The following is a 14,544-nucleotide window of genomic DNA, read 5'->3' as shown; positions in this document are numbered from 1 at the left end:
AGAGCCTCGTACTGGACTACACATATAAGTAAATCCTCCATTGATTTTTATAAGAAATAAGTTGACAGAGTGATTTTGGCTACCCACATTCCTAATGATGAGACCAGCAGAGGAGAGATTCTGTAGTGCAGGATTTTTGAAGTACAAAGTATGTTATACTTTGATGAATTAGTGTAGAATTATAGGACTAATAAATTTTGAGAGGCTGTTATAGTTGGGATAAGACTTGTCTACAGAACTGATTTATTACCTTTTTTGCTTTTAAGCTTTGATCTTGATGTATAGCTATATTTAAAATGGATGAACTTTCCTTAGAATTTACATTGTTCAACAGAAATGGTGTATATTTCTCCCAAAAAATGCCAATAGAAATCATTTTGTTTCTTGAATTTTTAAAATTTCTAATAACAAAATAAAATAAAATAAAATAACAATTATTTTACCTACAACATTAAGATTAGCTGCAGAGTGCTTTTTTTTTTTTCAAAGAATTCCTTAGAGTTTCCTGAAAAAGAATTATTTAATATATTACTTACGCCATTTTAGGTGCTGGAGTCTGAAATTCAAGCAATCTGATCACCAGTTCCTCCATCAGAGCAATGTCTTTCATCACATTAACAATATTTTGTCAAAATCAGATGATGGAGACAGTGAAGAGAGTTTTAGCATCAGCATACAGTCTGGCTTTGAAGCTATGAGTCAGGTCAGTCATCTAACAGTTATTATTTTCCTGTTAATACTCAACAATGTATTGAAGGAGAAACTGAAAGTTACTCCTAAACAATATGATACTTTTATTTCTATCTCATGCCTATTTTATTATTGTGGAAGATTTCCATTTGAGTGTTACAATTATGTGTATTTGTTTCTGGTAGGAATTGTGCATAGTTATGTGCTTAAAGGACTTAACCAGCATTGTTGACATAAAAACTTCAAGCCGACCTGCCATGATTGGCAGTTTGACAGATGGTTCCACAGAAACCTTTTGGGAGTCAGGAGATGAGGATAAAAACAAAACTAAGAACATCACCATCAACTGTGTAAAAGGCATCAATGCCCGCTATGTATCTGTTCATGTGGACAATTCCCGAGATCTTGGGGTAAGAAAGGAAACTTAACTGTGGTTTGTTAGTTCTTTTCAGACCTTTATTAATCATACAGTCTCATTTCTGAGTTTTAGCAAAAAGGCTTTCATCTGGAACTTCACCAACCAAACAACCTATTTATATTTTCAAGATAACTCTTAAGTCTAAAAACAGATTAATATGACTTGGGGCACCACTGTGGAATACCCATTTTAACGATCTGATTATAAATATATGAAATCTATAGCTAAGTAAAAGAAATATCTACTCCATGATTTTTTACTTCCATGCCCTTGTTCAAGCTATTTCCTTGGCCTGGAAGTTCTTCTCTTAAACTCTGCCATTCAGATTCTTCCCAAGTCTAAGAACCAGCAGACAAATTCTCCCCCAGTACCTCTTCTATAAAAGTTACTCTTTCTCTCCTCTGGGTTCTTTTTTACCTTACTCTAGCGGCACTTAATGCAGTTTGACCTATAGTGTAATTAGCCTTCAGTTTTTAATCCTCACCCCCACTGTCTCAGGGGAGTTCGGGAGAGTTCCTGGATTAACCTATATGATCATACTATATATTCTCCGTAGCTCTAGCCTGTCTACATGTTTCAACTGAATTGAGCACTCTTTAACAAAAAACACTGAAGAAGAAAAAGCATCCTATTTGCTTGAGTATTAAGGGCCAAGAAGAATGTAACACCAACTGCCAGATTCCCATGCTTCTACCCCATTCTTGAGAAAGAATGCTTAGAATTTTTTCCCTCAGAAAGGAAGTGGCCTGCGGATACAGTATTAAGTCCCCTTGGGCCATTGCCAAGCTGCTCCTATCCCACTTGTATATTTCCTTTCCCAGGGAGAGCCAAAGTGGTGGGTTTGGGTCTCAGATGACCTGAGTGGAGAATGTTAACCACAGAAGTTCAGTCTACAGTCAGAGCACTCCTTGCTGTCTGCAGTCACCCCAGCTGCTGTCCATCAGCACAGATTGAATAAGAAAAAGGCTTAGCTAATATATCACTATATCGCTAGCTTATCACCTCTTGAGACCCAAGAGTTCAATCAGAACAACTACTTTGTCTTACTTGAAAGTCAAGTGTAATAAAGCAGAACACTTTTCGGGCAGGAACTCACTGCTCAGTACAGTGTTATCTTTGATTCATGTTTTAAGCTAGAATATATTTTCCATCAAAACAGTGGTTGCAATCAATTTAACATTTTGTCTTTTAGGAGAGATTATCATGGTAATATTCATTTTAACAGATATACTGACATCAGCTTTTCTTTTAGGAAACCTCCTCTGATTTATATGCATTATTAAGACTTGCATAGTGTACTGTGTGTCCCCTAGCCTTCCCATCACACTACCTTAAACACAGCATTTGTTAATTTGAATTGCATCAGCCTATAACACTTAAAAGTATACAACTCTCCAAGGAATACATATGTCCATCTATTTCTTGATGTACTTGGCATAAAACTTACTCAATCTTAAGGTCTCTGACTCTAGTACCAGTATGATTCTTTCCAGTACTTAAAGGTATTAAATTGCTTTTGATACTTTACTTTATATGTTAAATGGTCCTTCCCTAATTTGGCGAAGATCTCAAAGGGGTAGAACTCATCACCCTCATGAATCCTCCCTCAAGTCCCTATGGCTATCTGGGGGCATCGTGATACTCACAAGTATTTGTTGCTTAAGCTACCTTCCTTCCTCCCTTTTACACCAGAAGCAATGAGAATCATGTAATAGAATGGGACATAAGTAGCAAGGCGAATTGTTGAAAGACTTCATGATAGAGATAGAATTTAAATGATTAGACTTTGGATGAAAAGAGGGAGGGGATGCCAGCCTCCTCTCTCAGAGCCCATAGAGAAGGACTGAAATGTGTGATTCAAGATGGAGTTTGTGAGAATAAGAAAAAGACAGGATTTGTAGGAACTGTGGTTGGACAGATGGAATGAGGTCAGTTAGGAAGGACTATAAAAGACAAGCAGAAGAGTTGATATGATATTGATAGGCTGTAAGAAATCACTGTCCATTCTAGAGCCAGGAACATGGCATAATAACTATTTTGAATTGTTTATTTTAGAATAAAGTCACCTCAATGACCTTCTTAACTGGCAAAGCAGTAGAAGATTTGTGCAGAATAAAGCAGGTAATTAAAACTGTCATTAAATGTTTTTACTGCCTTGGTAGAAATTTCTTCTTCTCAGTCTCCACTGTTGAGTTCTAATTTTGGCATGCCACGGTATTATAGGAAACCATCTCTTTTCAAAACACTAAATTGGCAAATAGTCCATGTATGGAAATAGTTATAACCATCTCTGTTCTAAACATCTTACCCATTATTTTCCTAAATGTTCTGTAGTCATGAGTAAGTATACTATGCCCTCCACCCTGACTTCTGCTCCCCTGCAGAGAGTCAGGGTGCTTTAGAATTCATCATAGATCCGATTCACAAATGCCACTGTAATTCAGCCACACTTCAGATTAAAATATAGATTATTGTTCTGTACTTTGAAAATCTTTCAGTTTACAACACTGCAATATATCCAGATTAAAAGTCAGTGTACAGACCTACTCTAGAAACACGTCTTGTTTGGGCTTGTGACAGATGCTGTATAAACTCACTCCCTTGTGAGTGAATAGTGTCAAAAACCATTGTACAGTGCATTGAAATTTAATCCTTGAGAAGAGTTAGATTTTCAGTGAAATATACTGAAGTAAATTATCACAGATGTGAATTTACATATTATATAATATTTCTTCGAAAGTAAAACATACTAAGTAACTGCACAGCTAAAATCCTTGCTATAAATGTGCTTTCATGTAAAGGTGCACAAAACAGGATTTCATTGCTGATCATGTGAGCATCTCTACTTACAGGCAGTATAGATAGTCATGAAAATTGTTTCCAGTGATTTCGCTTATGTAACTTGTGCTCAGAAGCCATATAGTACATATAATATAAGCAGACCTGTATTTTAATTCTCAACTCCACCACTTACCGGACTCCTGCCATCTGTGTTAACCTAACTTTCTTCATCTGTAGCTATTATAGTATTGCTTATCTTTACAAGATTTAAATAAGATAATCAGTGTGAAATAATCTAATACACTTTTCTGTGTGTACAATTATTTGTTATTTGAGCTTACTGTTATTAACACTAGGACATAATAACTACTGTCATTAAGTCTAGGACAGTGATAAAATAGTAATCCACTTGTATCAGGTTTCTATCCCTTTTCTGCTCCCCTAGGTTGATCTGGATTCCAGGCACATTGGTTGGGTAACAAGTGAACTTCCAGGAGGGGATAATCACATCATCAAAATTGAATTAAAGGGCCCAGAAAATACACTGAGAGTTCGACAGGTTAAGGTCTTGGGCTGGAAGGATGGCGAAAGCACAAAAATTGCTGGCCAGATCTCAGCCAGTGTGGCCCAGCAAAGGAACTGTGAAGCTGAGACTCTGCGAGTGTTCAGACTTATTACATCTCAAGTGAGTGTCCTTACTACACATAGTCTCGCACAGGATAAAATGATATAATGTACTACTTAAATAATAATATCAAGAGCTTAACAAAGTAGTTTGTTCAGTTTGTTAGAGATTGTTAGCTATAAGTTTGGCCCGTTTTTTCCTTCTCAGAGCCCAAATTCTTATATTTCATTTTGCATTCATATTTCTGAAAAGTAGAGGTATGCAGTAAAATAGCATGGGAATATCATAAAACCTGCAGAATCAGCTGTTGCGTCCTCCAGGCCTTCACAGTGGTGATTCCTGCCATTAGCTTGCTCTCACCTCCCTGTCTTCCTCACCAGGTATTTGGAAAGCTCATCTCTGGAGATGCAGAACCCACACCAGAACAAGAGGAAAAAGCACTGTTGTCATCGCCTGAAGGAGAGGAAAAAGTATACAATGTATTTATTTATATTCTAAAAATATTTATTTCTCTCTTCCATTTTCTTTTGTTCAGTGGAATAATCCATGTATTGCTATGTATTTTAATGTATATGTGATACTAGTTTCTGTGTAGTTAATATTTTCTACTTTAATTAGAAAGAAGATGAAGGAACTGTCAGAAGATAACTCGCTTTTTGCTCATGTATGATCTAGCTAGTGTTTTAAGTAACAACAAAATTTGCTCTCAACCTTGGGCTGCTTTGTTTAAATTTGGCATTTGTAAAATCAGATTCATTGTTGACTGTGCTGTGTACTTTCCTCCATCTTCTCTGTCCTTCACAGTTCAGCTCAAAAATTCTGTCTTCTCCATGAGCCTTAAAGAAGGTTCATGGTGAAGACACAAAGAAGTATTTCCTCTGCTAAACTTCATAGTAATTTCTGTGTCTCTTCTTGATTTCTCTCTTGTTGGGTTTATTTGTATACATGGCTTATTGTTGTTCAGTTGCCCAGTCGCGTCCGACTCTTTGCAACCCCATGGACTACAGCACTCCAGGCCTCTGTCCCTCCTCATCTCCCAAAGTTTGCCCAAGTCCATGTCCAAGATATAGACATGGTTTTTATCTTCTACTTAATCAAAGCTTCCTAAAGACCAGGTACATGTCTGGTTTGTCTTTATATCCACCATGGCATAAGCCCACATGTGTGCAGGGAATTTTTATTGGAATAACCTGTCCTTTATATTGTTCTTGAAATTTCTTCTAAAGTGCATTTGCCTGACTTATTTGGTCTAAACTAAAGCACTGTATCTAAGAAGAGAACTTCATCCATTTTCAAAAAGAGAAGTCAACCATGACTAGTCTTCATATTCTTGTGTGTTTATTAATAGATGAGATGCTATAAATACTCATCTTGACAGTTCTTTGAAAGATATTTTCAAGGACTTACCTAAGCTAACTCTGTGCCTTCCAATACAGAGGCAACTAAATCATCCACATTTTTCTATCAGGAATTTGTTTATTAAAAAAAAAAAAAAGGATTTCACAAACTCTGGTAATTATTTTTCAGCATCTTTTGGAGGTAACATTTTGACAATTACAAGACTGAGAACTCATTAAATCAACTGAATTTTAGCAAATGGCAATTGTTTGCTGAACAACCTTGAGAACTGGTATCAAGCCCTCAAAAAACTTGCCTTGTGTTCTTAAACATGAACAGTCTGTCCCCTCCCTCCCAAAGCAGATCATCAGGGACACTCTATAGTATATAATCACTGTATAAAATATGTGGAAAATTGCACATGTCATAGAATTTCAGAGTACGTTGAGGTTATTGTCCCTGGAGTGGACAGAGAAGGTTTCTTGGGGGATATTAGGCTTTGAGTTAGACCTGAAAGAGAATGGATGAAAGCTAGATTAAAAGGATGAGAGGATGGGAGCATTAAAGAGGCTGGCCAAACAGGAGGAGAGTGTATGCTGAGGCATTGGGGATGAGTGGGAAAGGTTTGCTAGTGGTTGGATACCAGTGAGATAATGTAATTTTTAAGGGAACCATTTTTTAAGTCAGATTTTTGAAGTAAAACTTACATATAAGATCATCCTTTAAAAATTATTTGTTTTGAGTTTTGACCAATGTGTACAGTGGTGAAACCATCACAAGCAATTTTTAAAACACATCCCTCCCAAAATTTCCCTGTCATTCCACTGCATTCAGCCCTCTCATCTCATTCCTCCCCTGTGGCAACCGCTGACCTATTTTCTGCCTATTTCCTTCGCTATAGGATGGCCATTCCCTGGTGGCTCAGATGGTAAAGAATCCACCTGCAATGCAGGAGACCCTGGTTCGATCCCTGGGTTGGGAAGATCCCCTGGAGAAGGAAATGGCAACCCACTCCAGTACTCTTGCCTGGAAATTCCCATGGATGGAGGAGCCTGGCATGCTACAGTCCATGGAGTCCCAAAGAGTTGGACACGACCAAGCGACTTCACTTTTTATAGTATTGCTCTTTCCCAGGTTTTATTTAATGGAACAGTATAGAAAGTAGCCTTTTTGTCTGATGTTTTATAGGTAGTATAAGAACATGTATCAGTTGTTTGTTCTTTTGGTTGCTGAGGAGTATTCCATTGTATGAGTTTACCATAGTTTATTTATCCTTTCACAAATTTCTGATAGATGTTTGGGTTATTTCCTCTATTTAGCTATTATTAATAAAACTGCTATCAACATTAGCATACAGATCTTTGTATGGACATGTTTTCATTTTTCTTAGGTAAATACCTGTGAGTAGGATTGCTATATAAGAAGTATATGTTTAACTTTCTAGGAAACTGCAAACTCTTTCCAAAGTGATTAAGTCATTTTACATTTTCACCAACAAAGTATTTCCGGTTGCTCCACATCTCCTTGACAATACCTGATACTATCACTCTTTTTAATTTTATACACTCTTATAGGTATATACTTGTATCTTGTGTTTTTTTTTTTCTTTAATTTTTATTATTCATTTATTTGCTTTTGGCTGTGCTGGATCTTTGTTGCTGTCTGGGCTTTTCTGTAGTTGTAGCAAACAGGGGGCTGCCCTAGAGATTAGGTGCACATGCTTCTCATTGCAGTGGCTTCTCCTGCTGGCGGCACGAATGCTCAAGCATGTGGGCTCAGCAGGTGTGGTGCATGGACTTAGTTGCTCTTTAGCGTGTGGGATCCTCTCAGACCGGGGATCTAACCCGTGTCTCCTATATTAGCAGGCAGATTCTTTACCATTGAGCCATCCGGGAAGCCCCTTGTTGTGATTGTAACATGGATTTCACCAGTGACTAATAATATTGAGCACATTTTCATCTATTTATTTGCCGTCTCTGTGCTATATTTACCAAAATGTATGTTCAGATTTTTTGCCCATATTTTTTTATATTGAGCTGTTTGTGTTATTATTGGGTTGGAAGATTTCTTCATATATTCAGGAGATATATATATATCCTGACATATATATATAGACACATATATATATGTCTTCTACCAAATACATGTTTGGTAACAATGCATTTTCAAATATTTCCTCCTAGTCTGTGACTTATTTTTCAGAGAAAAGTTTCTAATTTTGATAAAGTTCCATTTATCTTTTTTTTTTAAATGACTCATGATTTGTGTCTTACCTAACTAAGGTCACAAAGGTTTTCTCCTGTTTTCTTCTAGAAACATTAGAACTTTAGTTCTTTTATTTGGAACTATATACATTTCAAGTTTTTCTGTATAGTGTAAATTAAGAGTAGAGGTTCTTTTTCTTGATATGAAGATGTTTGATTCTTCTACTGCCATTTGTTGAAAAGACTATCCTTTATCAATAATCAGTCCACCAGAAATGTATAGGTCTGTTTCTGGGCTCTGTTCTGTTTCATTAATCTATATGTATATTTTTACACCAATATCAGGCTGTCTTGATTATTGTAGCTTTATAGAGATTCCAACCAAGTTCTTTTTCAAAGTTGTTTCGGCTATCCCAGATTCTTTCCATTTCCATATAAAGCTTAAAAGCAGATTATCAATTTCTTCCTCCTCCACAAAAAACATAAAATTTTTTTAAAAAACCTACTGAAATATTGATTGGAATTGTACCAAAGTGCTAAGTCAGTTTGGGGAGAATTGCCATCTTAATATTGAGTCTGGAAATCCCATGGACAGAGAAGCCAGGCAGGTTACAGTCCATGGGGTCGCACAGGGGTGAGGATTTAGCAACTAAACAACAACAGTAAATCCATGAATATTTTATTTCTTTAGTTCTGCCCATTTACTTAGATCTTATAGTTCAGCTCTGTGTACGTGTCTTATAAACACTTTATTAAATTGATCCCTAAGCATTTCATGGGTTTTTTGCTATTGTAAATATTTTTATTTCACTTTCCAGTTATTCATTTCTAGTACATAAAAATACAATTGACTTTTGTGCGTTAAACTTATATCCTATGGTCTTCTTATGGAGAAGGGAATGGCAACCCACTCCAGTATTCTTGCCTGGGGAATCCCATGGACAGAGGAGCCTGACAGGCTACAGTCTCTTGGGTCGCAAGAGTCGGACACAGCTGAGCAACTAAGCGCAGCACAGCACGTGGTCTTCTTAAGGGACACCTATAGCTCGGTTGGTTAAGAATCTGCCTGCAATGCAGGAAACCCTGGTTCAATTCCTGAGTTGGAAAGATCCACTGGAGAAGGGATAGGCTACCCATTTCAGTATTCTTGGGCTTCGATGGTGGCTCAGCTGGTTAAGAATCTGCTTGGAATGTGGGAGACCTAGCTTCGATCCCCAGAGAGGAAGATCCCCTGGAGAAGGGAACGGCTACCCACTCCAATATTCTGGCCTGGAGAATTACATGAACTCTATAGTCCATGTAGTCTCAAAAGAGTCAGACACAACTCAGTGACTTTCACTTTCACTTTTTTCATGGTCTTCTTAAATTTACTTAATAGTTTGAGAAGCTCTTTTGTAGTAACCTTGGAATTTTCTTCATAGATAATCATGTGGTCTTCAAAGAAAACCAGTTTTACTTCTTTCCAATCTTGTGTTATTCCACTGGCTAATTCCTTCAGTTACCATGTTGAATAAAAGTAGTGAGATCAGATATGTTTGCGTTTTCTAGATTGGGGAAGGAAATTATTCAGTCTTTCACCATAGATTTTTTGTAACTGCGCTTAGTCAATTTGAGGATGTTCCTCGTTTGCTGAGAATTTTTATCAGAATGGATTTCTTATATAGTTCTCTCTTTTCATTTTCTTTTATTCAGTAAAATAGCCCACATATTGCTGTGTATATTAATGGATATGCAGTATTTCCTGAAATATACTTTATTTTTGTTTGAAGAAGATGAGCTAGAGGAGTGATAACTGAATGGCACAGTGTTTCTTTTTGGGGTGGTAAAAATGCTCTAAAATTGGCTGTGGTGATGGCTGCACTTATCTGTGCATGTATATAAACCATTGAACTGTATACTTTAAATGAATGAATAATATGGTGTGTGAACTATATGTCAATATAGCTGCTTTTAAAAAGGAAAAAGCAAGATAAATTATGAAAGAAGTTAAAAGATCTTCCTGTCTAAAAGGAACTCATTTGTTAATGTGTATTCTGGCTATACGTAGCACACACACACAAATTTATTCTACAAACTTACTCTCCTTAGTAGATGCAAGGAAGCTGCAGTTATCCGTTCTTTTTGAGTGAGCTTTGGTAGTTCTCGCTTTCAGGTAGTTTGCCCATTTCGTCTGAGTTGCTGGATTTATTGGCATAAGTTGTTCATAATATACTCTTATCCTTAGACTCTATTGTTATGTATCTTCTTTTATTAAATCTTTCCAGCTGTTTGCTTTGGATTTAATGTGTTCTTTTTCTGACTTCTTAAAGTCCTAATATGATGAGTTGAGATCTTTCTTTTCTCATAAGTAATGCTGTGATTTTCCTCTTAGCACTGCTTGAGTGTCACAGATTTGAGTGTTGTTTTTTCCCATTTCATTCGATTCAAAATATTTTCTGACTTTTATTTTGATTTCTTCTTGACTTCTGGGTAATTTGCAAGTGTCTCATTTAATTTCTGAATATTGGGAGTTTTCCTGATAGCCTTGTATTGTTAATTTCTACTTTAATTCCTTTGTGGTAAAATACATAAATATAGTTTGTATAATTTCATCACTTTTGAAACTATTAAGACCTGAATTCTGGCTCGTAGTGATGGTATAGTTTAGTGAATGTCCATGTGCACTTAAATGAATGTGAACTCTGCTGTTGTTTTTTGGAGAGTTGTATAAATGTGATTAATTCAGTTGGTTGATAGTTTTGTTCAGATCTATAAGAACCTTGCTGATAGGTAAGGTTCACTGTTTGCTCATTTACTTGTATCAGGTACAGAAAGAATTTGAAGTGTCCAACAATATGGATTTGTCAATTTAGATTTTAGTTCACCTGGTTGCCCATGTCAGCTCTTTGGTGGGCACCCAAAAATTACAGTTCTGTAGATTACCAGCTTTTCTCATTGTTAAGGTGGAAGCAACATTCTCTTGTGGCTGTCTCTATCCTAAGAAAAGTGAAACTTGAGTCATTTTTAATTCTAATACAAGGATGATTTGCCTCAGTTTTCTTACCTATAAAGCAGGTAGAACATCATACCCCTTATGGGGTTTTTCTGAAGATTAAATAAGGTCGTGTGTATGTGTATATGTATATATGTTTGTGTATTTATCTATCACTTAAAAGAGTGTCATACACATGATAGGCACTATAAAACTTCAGCCTTCATATTTCTTCTTGTGATAGGTTTCTTTGTTTACTGTCAGTGTTGGAGTAACTTAAGACCACCATTATCAGAGAGTGTTGTTAGGACACTTCATTTTTAACCAAATGTCATTTTCCTGAGTTGCTCTTCTAATAACCAAATATGGGATATGAACTAATAGTGTTCACAGTTTAGAAATAGATTCAATCAAAATGGCACAAACTGACCAAATTAAAGAAAAAATCCATGAAGTATATTTCTCTGGATTTCTTAAAGTCAGAAATTTTGTCCTTTTTATGGTCACTTTAGCCACTAGTGATTTACTCAAACTTTTTATCCTTCATCTTAGTGTTATAGATCTCAATTTAAAATGAATTCACCTTGTAAAGATACCTGCGTAATTACTTATCAAGACATTTCAAAATGTCAAATATATGAATTTTATTAAAAGAGCCTGCCTCCTTTTTTCCCCTTTTTGTATCTAAAGGCAACATCAGATGCTGACCTGAAAGAACATATGGTTGGAATCATCTTCAGCAGAAGTAAACTGACTAACCTACAAAAACAGGTTGGTCAATAGTCATTTCATTGTCTTCATCAGTTTTGTTTGTTTTTAGGGTGTAAAGCATTTTCCAAAATTTATGGAGCCTTTTTTATGCTGACTCTTTTATAGGTCCTGCAGAATGTGTCTACCTTTTTCTAGAGAGGAAGGAGTATGTTAGCATACCTGCATCACTTTAATGACTTTGTTATGAATGTTAACTTTCTTACCTTGCTGCTCTTTGTTTTTCTCATTTTCAGGTAGATTGTTTCATTTTGGTGTCAAATACCCAGTTATATCAGATTTCATTTGTGTTTCCTGTGTTCCTTTCCCCTTTGTTTTTGGTTTTAATTATTCTGCTGAGCAGTTATAATATTAACTAAACCAGTGTTAGATATTTCTAATTATCACGAGATGGTATAGTAGCACTAGATCATTCATGTAATGGGGTTTCACTTTGAGAATACCTAAGTAACATAAAATTAGCCCTTTCGAAGTCAAATAAAATACTGACTTTTGAATTAGGTTGTAAATTGGCCCACTATTTTAACTTTCAACACCTTAAGTCTTTTTTAAATAAATCACATAAATTTATTTGTGCTTTATCTTTTTAACAGCATTTTATTGAATTGTAGACGCTACCAGTTGTAAAATGTGCTGTTATTTTCTGTCACTAAAAAAAACGAAAATTGCTGCCAATTAAATTATGGATTATATCAATTACAAATCACATTATGAATAGAAATGTGGGGGAAAAGATGCCTTAGAAGTGATTAAATATGGTGATTTGTTTTCATTTCATGTCTTAAACCACAGGCAGGGGAATTGGTAACCAGTAGAGCATTCATTTCTGTACTAATTGATTTAAATACTCAGGTTTTTAATTGTTGTTTTCCTTAATTGTTTTTAAGATGTGTTAAGAGAATGGTATGATGGAGAATTAACTGGGAGGGAGAGTATTAAAATGAGTATCAACTAATATTCTTTTTTTTTAATTAAACCTTACAAATACGCTTTTACATTTTCTTTATGTTGCCCTTGAACAGGTGTGTGCTCACATTGTCCAGGCCATCCGCATGGAAGCCACCAGGGTCCGTGAGGAATGGGAACATGCCATATCAAGCAAAGAAAATGCCAATTCCCAGCCCAATGACGAAGATGCCTCCTCTGACGCCTACTGCTTTGAGCTGCTCTCCATGGTCCTGGCCTTGAGCGGCTCTAACGTGGGCCGGCAGTACTTGGCCCAGCAGCTGACCCTGCTCCAGGACCTCTTCTCACTGCTCCACACCGCCTCCCCACGCGTCCAGAGACAGGTGACTGGCTCAGCTCCTACCTGGAGGCGTGTTTTGTTACTTTTGATTTTTAATTAATTTGTTTAATTGGAGGATAGTTACTTTACAGTATTGTGATGGTTTTTTCCATACATCAACATGAGTCGGCCACAGGTATACATGTTTAAAACATTGTTAAAAATTATTCTAACAAAGAGAATCAGAGTTTCTTGTTTTTTGGGTTTTGTTTGTTTTTTTGTTTGTTATAATATATTTTGGTTTTCAGATTGTATTTTAACCCCATGTTTTTCTTTTTGACTCATTATAGTGAGAATATGGAAGAACAAAATATGTTCCATTTTAGTAATGTGCTATTGTGATAAATAGTATTCTGCTACTCAGCCTTATTACTGTGATATATATAATGACCAAGTAAGATGTGTTTTTTTCTTGCTGCCCTGGAGTGGTGGTCATTTGAGAAATGAAATCAAGCTTAAATCATTTTTTCTGTCCTCATAACTTTTGAAGTCATAGAATGCCAGCTGGACTCAAAAAAAGAAAGAAAGAAAAAAAAGAATACTTTAAATAAAACACCAATCTTTTTTCAAAAAATTGAAGTATAGCTGATTAACAATGTTATGTTAGTTTCAGGTGGGCAGCAAAGTGATTCAGTCACATGTACATGTTATCTATTCTTTTTCAAGTTATTTTCCCATTTAGGCTGTTACAGAATATTGAGCAGAGTTCCCTGTGCTATATAGTAGGTTCTTGCCGGTTATCTATTTTAAATATAGCTGTGTGTATATATGTCAATCCCAAGTCTTTAAATAGAATTCTTTTATTTTTCATACCAGGTGACCTCCTTACTAAGACGAGTTTTGCCTGAAGTGACCCCTAACCGTCTGGCCAGCATTATAGGAGTCAAGTCTCTCCCGCCAGCAGATATCAGTGACATTATTCACTCGACAGAGAAAGGAGATTGGAATAAGCTAGGGATCTTGGACATGTTTCTAGGCTGCATCGCCAAAGCCCTCACAGTGCAGCTGAAAGCCAAAGGCACCACCATCACGGGGACAGCTGGCACCTCCGTGGGCAAGGGAGTGACCACAGTCACCCTCCCGGTGATCTTCAATTCCAGGTGGGTTATTGCATCTGTTCTGGTGCAAAAATAGAGCAGAGTGAGCTACTGTGTGAAGCTTTCAGACACTTCAGATTCCATCCTGTTTGCTTATTCAGAAATAGAAGCCATGAATGACTGACCTGTGTATGAAAGAGAATGGTGTGTATAATAAAAGTGTCTTTTCAAATTAGTGGGGAAAGAAAAATTTGCTGAGTATATGATGTTAGAATACTTCCCAAATCAAAACAAAAAACTATAGACCCTCTCACCATGTACACAGTAAACTTCAGATCAACTGAAACTTCACATATTTTTGCTCTTAAACTCTACTAGGACAAATTATAGAATATTTTTGTAATCATCAATTTGAGAAGACGTCCTT

The 14,544-nt window shown here is 36.2% G+C and overlaps 1 protein-coding gene across 13 annotated transcripts in view; it reads left to right on the top strand.

Annotated features, from left to right (window-relative positions):
* Window positions 1-14,544, top strand: part of MYCBP2 (MYC binding protein 2) — a 261,314-nt gene that overhangs the window by 229,182 nt on the left and 17,588 nt on the right. For 11 of the 13 annotated variants that reach the window (XR_006338897.1, XM_043892028.1, XM_043892023.1 and 8 more), the window contains 8 exons: window positions 547-703; window positions 876-1,100; window positions 3,164-3,229; window positions 4,335-4,574; window positions 4,895-4,993; window positions 11,718-11,798; window positions 12,818-13,084; window positions 13,897-14,180. Coding sequence is in view for 12 of the 13 variants with exons in the window: in XM_043892028.1 (XP_043747963.1) it covers window positions 547-703; window positions 876-1,100; window positions 3,164-3,229; window positions 4,335-4,574; window positions 4,895-4,993; window positions 11,718-11,798; window positions 12,818-13,084; window positions 13,897-14,180 (1,419 nt within the window). In the remaining variant the exon portion in view is untranslated. The remainder of the gene's footprint in view (window positions 1-546; window positions 704-875; window positions 1,101-3,163; window positions 3,230-4,334; window positions 4,575-4,894; window positions 4,994-11,717; window positions 11,799-12,817; window positions 13,085-13,896; window positions 14,181-14,544) is intronic. The other 2 variants (XM_043892026.1, XM_043892020.1) reach the window with 1 other exon arrangement.

Source organism: Cervus elaphus, chromosome 30 (assembly GCF_910594005.1).
Source record: "Cervus elaphus chromosome 30, mCerEla1.1, whole genome shotgun sequence".
Lineage (NCBI taxonomy): Eukaryota > Metazoa > Chordata > Mammalia > Artiodactyla > Cervidae > Cervus > Cervus elaphus.
Note: the sequence above shows the minus strand (reverse complement) of the source record. Positions and strands in the feature narration are given on the sequence as shown.